General features: G+C 41.5%; 1 protein-coding gene across 1 annotated transcript in view; it reads right to left on the reverse strand.

Moving 5' to 3' along the window:
• Positions 1-7,767, reverse strand: part of JARID2 (jumonji, AT rich interactive domain 2) — a 99,957-nt gene that overhangs the window by 45,011 nt on the left and 47,179 nt on the right. Inside the window, exon 3 of the mRNA XM_009706104.1 lies at positions 5,902-6,078. Coding sequence (XP_009704406.1) covers positions 5,902-6,055 — 154 coding nt within the window. The 5' untranslated portion in view covers positions 6,056-6,078. The remainder of the gene's footprint in view (positions 1-5,901; positions 6,079-7,767) is intronic.

The following is a 7,767-nucleotide window of genomic DNA, read 5'->3' on the forward strand; positions in this document are numbered from 1 at the left end:
CCAGGCTGGATGGGGCTGTGAGCAACCTGGTCTGGTGGGAGGTGTCCCTGTTCATGGCAGGGGGGTTGGAACTGGATGGGCTTTAAGGTCCCTTCCAACCCAAACCATCGTGTGATTCTATGAATAACACAGCTCAAAACCCTATGTGCACAGGAACATATTGGGCCACTGAGAGGAGCATTATTGGTATGAGACACCACGCCACTGTTTGCAAAAATTCAATACCGAGTGTCTCGTCTTCGCACAAATTCATTACTCTCACCTAACATTATGAGACAAACAACATCGAAAGGGGCACTCGCTAAGCAGCAAGTCCATACAAGAAGTGTCTATCTGTTATCGCTAGTCTCTCACCAGGATAACAATTCAATTTTTTTGAGCAACTTCCAGCTCCCCTATTCTCCTCCACAGGTCATACATCTAGCTACTGAAAAATCCGCAAATCCTCAAATGTGTTGTGGCTGATCTGCATATTTAAATATGTAAATTATTGCAAAACGGGTAATTTTCATGTTACATATTTTTGCAGAAAAATTAAATGTGCAAAAATGTTTATTGCAACAATTACTGGTTCCATGGTATTTCAACAAAAGGCTGTAAATCATCAAAATAATTGCCTACCCATTAACTATCGTAGCAATCCGCCTGAAATTTTCTCATTCTGCATTTTAGCTGGATGCAAAAAATATTTTTCTTCTGAATGTTTACCTCTTCAGGATTAATGTCACTACAAAAGATGCATCAGCCTAAGACTCTGTCTTATGTACTCACCCACAAATATCTAATTTAGTTAAAACCAAAACTAAATAAAGAATTGCAACCACAAACTAGAATTTCCTCACAACAGACTCAAACAGTAGTGTCGGTAAAAGATACGCCATTTACGCCCAAGATACACAAACACTGCATTGAAATACATCCTGAAATAAGAAAAGAAAAAAATATCTACAATCTTTTTCGGTATCATCTTTGTTACTACACATGTAAAGAAATTACTCTGCTAAATTATCCATTGCAAATTGAGAAGGGAAACATTCTTCTGTACTTCCCGTAAGCGAGGAAGACAGTACTAAAGCAGAGTATAGTATTTCTAGCAACGCCTGCTTACGACGCGCTACTGCCAGATCTGTTTTGAAATCTGATCCCCAAGAAAAGAGGCGTCTATGCAATTTTCTTCCCTGCTCATTTCGGGCAAAAGGCATGCAGAGCAGTTTTTATCTGACCACGTTAACAAAACACGGCACTGACCAGTAACCGTTTCCAACCCAGGTTGTCTGACACACTGGAGCCGGTTTGCTCCAGCTAAGGAAACAAGACTCTACTTCATGAAGAAGTCTAGTTACAAATAACGATGGCTAACTCTGTTTTCCTAAATGTAAATTAGAACTTATTTGTCGGTCTCGGGCGCCCAAAGACAAACACGGTGTTCCCAGGTATGCTGGCCCAGATGTGCACCTCTCTCCACCTTTGAACTGCTGTGCTGGTGTCAGAAATACCTAATCCTGCAATCATCCTTCTTGAGGAAATCTGCCAACCATTATTAGAGGAACCGTAGCCTGCTGCGTGCAATTTCAAAGTTGCCTACGCAACTGTATCTGTGTACGCTGCTCCTCCCGAGGCCCTTTTCCAGTCCGCAAGCCCTTTCAAGTAGAGTAACGCCTATCCTCTTTTGCTCTTGTGATGGGACCGATAACCCAACAACTCCCTAACTGCATCTTCCAGCTCCTGATCCCGGCTTGCCTAACAAAACACTTGGCACCTGCAAACATTTTCCTTCAGGAGCTTGCAGAGAAAACCTTCCATTGTGCCACAGAATGAAATCAAAGTAGGATTTATTTAGTTGTGAGGAATTCAAAGAATTAGTTTTAAAGAAACAGAGACCTAAGCCTACCCTCTTACCTACAACTTGGAATTTCCTCCAAGCGGCAGGGAGATGTAATCTAGACTCGGTACCTCCCTGTCCCCGAGGGAAGCGCAGTACAGCTTGCCTGTGGAGAACCTGCTTTCCCTGCACGTCAGCCCGGAGCAGGTGATGACTGATGCCCTCCTCCCTTTGCGTAAGGTCAATTTTCTAATAGATCAACGTCTCTCCACCTCCTCATCCGCGTGTTGGCAAGATGCCCTGTCATCCAGGCTGTGGTTGAGAAGTTTCTCCCCACACCTGGCAGTTACACTGAAGAAAAATCACATCGTTTAAGCCAATGCTCCTGCCTGCTTCTTCCACCGAATTCCTTGCGTTCAAAGCTGTGTAACAGTCTCAGATAGACTGATGGTCATTTGAGATGCGTACAAAATGCAAGCTGGAAAATAAGCATATCCATCTGAGCAGCACGCAGGCGTCCCGTGGCTGGGCCTTCTGGATCTAAACACCGAGAATTATGGAGTTCCTACACCCACACTCAAAAGGGTCAGTAACAGGGCTGCAATTACAACACAGCCATCTGAACCTCTGCTCTATCTGCTGCAATATATCAGCACCATATCATCCCTAATTTTCCATATGTTAATTTTGAAATTCACCACAAACTCATTTAGAAGGTCTGAAGTTAAAGGGGAACTACATGCTTTAAAAAGATTAAATCCTTGACTGAAACAGCAAGAGGGATTTCTCTTTTCCAACTAAACATTCATATGGTTTCTTGGTTGGGAAAACATTCTTTTGAAGTCTGTAGCTATATGGAGACCAAGCGATTCAGTTGATTAGTTTCTGGCCTTTCACCGTTTTAACTCCACTATAAATCCTAACCCAATTAAAATCATTCTGATCAGGACCAAAATTCCACATCAAGTTTTAGAAAGCTTCTAAAATCTCTCCCTCCTCAAAAGAGATACATAATTAAAGGCACAAACCTCTGCCAATTTTATTGCTGAATTTGTCAGAAAAGTTATCAATGGTATTTTGCAGAAGAGGTAAGACTAGATGATCTCCTGGGGTTTTCTCTTACCTGAATTAATCTATGACATATATTGTGAGATCATACCTTAATCCACAAGCAAGTAAGAAGCACTCACACGTTTTACTCTACATTACAAGAGAACAGCGCTCTCGCAAACAAAACCCGAAGTCTTTAGACAGTGTCTTCTCTTAGTGACAACTGTTCATTGGAAGTTTAAGGATGCTGAAAAAGACAGTAATGGGCAGAGTTACATGCAGCACATCGCACACGACATGAGATACACCTACCCAGAACTAATACTAGTTTCTAAGCAAGGCACACAGCATCACCAATGACATCCAAGCCTTTATCTGCTGCTAACTTATCTTAACATATGTCAGACTCAGCCTCATCAGCTGAAGTTTGACAATAACGTGAAATCAGTTTTTAAGAGCATGGTTCTACTATTTTGCCTTGTGGCAACCACAGCAATATCTTAGAAAATGGTTTAGCCTCAAGACTATGACTGCCCACACTAAGATACTGTACAAAGGAAAGACTTGCACACTGCTACATTATCCCTTTTCCACACTCCCATGAATGTGGGGGATAAACACTTCCCTTGCCAAACATTTTACTTTGCCCTTCCACACTTAGGTGTGGAATAGGTGCGCAGCACATCAGAAGTGCTAAGAAAGGAGGATGTAAAGGCACAGGTAACAACCTGATGCTTTAAATATATCTACGTAAGCAGTAAGGTTAGAGGGTGACAAGTCATTTGAGCTAATTAATTTCACTCGTGCAGCAAGCTATGCCACGTGTTATACATGCTTCTTATACATATCTAGGTGGTTTTGATTGAGTTAGCGGTCCAAAAGACGGCTCAACAGGCTAGGTTATAACAAATGGTTTGGTGTGCAACCCTAATAACACCCTGCATTGGCATCAGAAGAGGATATTGACAAATTACTTCACCCAGGAAAGTTGTTCTGGCCCCCATTTAGTAGAAAGCAATCATTTGACACTGTCTAATGACATTAATCAAGCTCTGAACCTTTGTTGTTGTATGTCATAGCAAACTCTTAGCATTTTCAGGTCCAAAGTGCTTGACTACACATTGTATATTAAAAACAAAAGACTTTAATTCATTAAAAATAGACTCTCACGCTAGATTAAGTTCATTTGCTGCACCCGTCCCTAGTCTGCCTTTGTGTGTGGTCTCATTTAAAACAGACACACATGAACCAGAACCTACTTTATTCACAGGAAACAAAAATACTATTGGCTGTCAACCAAAATAACAGACAAATACCTCTGGGTAAGGAAATTTTAATTTAAAAAAAAAAAAAAAGAAAGAAGAAGAAGAAAAAAGAAATGACAATGATAAAGAAGCAGCAGCTGCCTTCTCTGGGAATTCCTGTTTCATCACCTTTGTCAAAACATCTCACATTGTCTCCTATGTATTTATAAAGGTCTTTCGCAGATCTATTAAAGCAGCAACTCCATTTATGCTCACTCTGATCTATATTGATAAAGATTATGAAGCCATTAGATGGCTCATTAAGTTTGCCTTTACTTACCCCCAATTAAGATTTCAGGTGTCTCTGGTTTTGAGCTAATTTGAAAGTGGCTGCCATCTGGGACATTCTCAAAGAACACAGTCGACTCCTTTTGTAATGATGTATCACATTTAAAACTCTAAGGCAGCAGTTCTGTTACGTGCAATCCCATTTTCCATATGTAGAGTTCTGTGCCTGTTACTTTGGGGGGTTTATTTAGAAATCAATCCAAAGTGTCAAGTTTTGATCCATGGCTTTTACAGCATTAAAGCTCCTGCTCAGAGCTGACAGCTGAAATTCTATTAGGCATAACGTCCCCTTCCACTTCTCCACAAACAGTTCACAAAAAGAGAGTTTTTGAGCTTGGGTGTGCAAGAAAAAACAGATTCAGACATAGTCATGAAAAATAATTTTGGTATACGTAACAAGCGCGCCCTTTATAGAAAACTCCCTTTTGAAAAGCAAAAAGATGAGGACCAGCACTGTGAAACAATTGGGATCTACTAGTCTCTTCTTCAGAGCAGACAGTAGAATGAAAGAACGGGGGGGTGGGGGGGGAGAAAGGCAGCCCAGGTCACAACCATCTCTCAAAAGTGTGCTGTAGAGAGACTAAGAGGAGGAGAGCTGAACAGGCAGTCACCAGAAGGGAAGATTTTCACGGTAAACTAATACTGAGGAAGGGAATGGAGAGCACAGGCTCCATTTTGAAACTATGTCAGGCAGAGAGGGCACAGAGTTGTTACGATACAAGAGCTGGAGAGAGAGCCACATCACACAGGACTTCGGCAGCGGAGCATTATAGCAGGCTCAGAAAATTTTCAGCATGGCTTTTAGGTCTTCCATTTTACACTGGTGATGTTGCAACATACAGGGATCCATTTATCGAGATACAGCATGAGGACATTGTGACAGAAACACTGTGTAATAAATGCAGCTTTTGTTGATTTGCAAAGAAATAACTGACTTGAAAAAGCTTCTTCCATAAAATCTTTTTCAACAACATGAATGCAGTATCTTAACCTACTTGAATTGTGGTATCAACATTGCATGTGAGAAATTATGTGTTGCCCCATCACACATTTTGGTAACACTTACGAATACTTCTATTTAACTTTGTCAAATAAAATCATTCTAGATTAAACATCAGTCTCAAAAAAGCCAGGGGGAGAGTGACTATGTGTTGACACATATATGTGTGTGTGTATAACTCCAGTATGTATACGTGTGTGTATATATATAGATAGATATATATAAAGTCCTAGCCCTGCAGTTACAGTTCTGCCACAAATGGAGTTCAGATTGTCAGGAGGAACAGGTTAAAGCAGAAGATGCTAACACTGCATCTCACTCCATTTTCCCATTATGGCCTGTATCCTTTTTCACTCTGATCTAGAAGGATGGACAAGGATTAAGCACATTCAGCTCACAAATTTCTTTACTAAGCAGCGCAGAAGAACAGGACTTACCTTGCCCATTTGGTACATGTTTATGCGTTTTTCCTTTCCTGGGGGTTGACTGGCATGATGATGAAGCATTGTTTGTGGCTGGTTTTGTGTCCTCTGTCTCCTCCTCCTCCTCTTCTTCATCCTCATCATCCTGAGAGCTTCCAAAATATACCATGTTGCTGGGCAGCGCTGGAGAACCTGATCATGATAAAGAAATGGCTCATTAGCATCATTATATTCACTTACTGCACTAACCATATTGATCATAACCTACTTTAATGTTATGCATAGCAAGGGAAGAGAAGGACTCAGAGATGGAAGCTCACACTAGTGCATGACTAATTGGAGGGGTTTTATTTATTAATTTTTACCAGCAGGATACGCATGTGCTTGAAAAGCAAGGTTCCCCTCCACCCCAGTACATTCTATTCATACTTCAGACAACCGAACACTCTCACTACAAGCCCTAATTAATAGCTTTATGTATTCAGAAAAGGACTAATGCACCTGCTTAATTTCAAACACATGCTTAAGTGCCTTACTGAAGTCTTAATGCACAAACTAGAAGCTTACAGCTTTTCTAAACAGAAGAAAAAAGAGCATTTATAAACCGATCTGCACCCCGGTAATACTTTTAGGTTATTATCACAATAAAATATTAGTATTTAAGCTTCACAATGCTTTGCAGACCTCTACGGTATTGTACACAATGCTTTGCAGTATTCTGGTTCAGTTTTAAACAAAGAGAAAACCCGAGACATTGAGATGCTTAAATTCACCTAGCAGCTCCCTGGCAAAAGAAAGAAAAGAGCAAAGGTCTCCCAATTCCCCGTGTGCTCCTCTTGAGGATGGTGCTTCTCATCTCTTGCTCACGTCCCACGATGCTCCTCCTCGCCTGCCTCACTTCCACAAGGGTAAGATACAACACGCAATTTGGGGAGAGAAAGTGAGGATTCACAAGCTTAACAACAAGCTTAAACGTAACTCTTGCACACAATTTCTTATACACGTGTCATGTAACAGTGTATAGGTTTCCCTGCACTGTATCGAGACGCACGACATGACTGTAGCAATCTAATAACCGTTTTTAAATGTACAAATACTGCTGATAACTAAAGGATGCTTTCCCTTATGCTAGATACTAAGTTTCTCCTTAAATGAGTTTTCTGCCTACCCCCTAGAGCGGTAGGTGCCCTAGGAGCCTTCTACTTACTCACAAAAAATTTTTTTTTGGTGAAGAAAGGGAAAAAACAGAAAAATCAATGGAAGTGGAGAATGGGGACTCACCGCTTCAACTATTTTCCTGTAGCTAAAAAAAACAAAGGACAAAGAGAGCTGGGCTACAGACCAACAGCACAAGGTAGTGGCTATTTGGCTCGTGCCTCCTGAGGAAACACTTCTGGCTTCCAGCTCTCCAGCACAGCAATTCTGTTTTTTGTTTGGTTTTGAGCTGTTGGCGTTGCCATTGCCAACAACTAACTAAAGCTTATTTTTGGGCTGTGTATTTTCTGCTCCCATTAGGTTTGTACAAAATACTCTTAACTACAAAAATTACAATTTAATGAAATAATACATAAATGTGGCACAAAAACTAGGATAGGCTGTTTCTGCATGAACCATCCTTTCTGAAGCGTACTGGTTTGGGCTGGGATGGAGTTAATTTCCTTCATGGCAGCTGGTATGGGGCTGTGTTTTGGATTTGGGCTGAAAGCAGCGTGGATAGCACAGGGATGCTTTAGCTGTTGCTGAGCAGGGCTTACCCAGAGCCAAGGCCTTTTCTGCCTCTCACCCCACCCCACCAGCGAGGAGGCTGCGGGGGCACAAGGAGCTGGGAGGGGACACAGCCGGGACAGCTGACCCCACTGACCCAAGGGATATCCCATACCG

Source organism: Cariama cristata, unplaced genomic scaffold (genome assembly GCF_000690535.1).
Source record: "Cariama cristata isolate BGI_N322 unplaced genomic scaffold, ASM69053v1 scaffold9350, whole genome shotgun sequence".
NCBI lineage: Eukaryota > Metazoa > Chordata > Aves > Cariamiformes > Cariamidae > Cariama > Cariama cristata.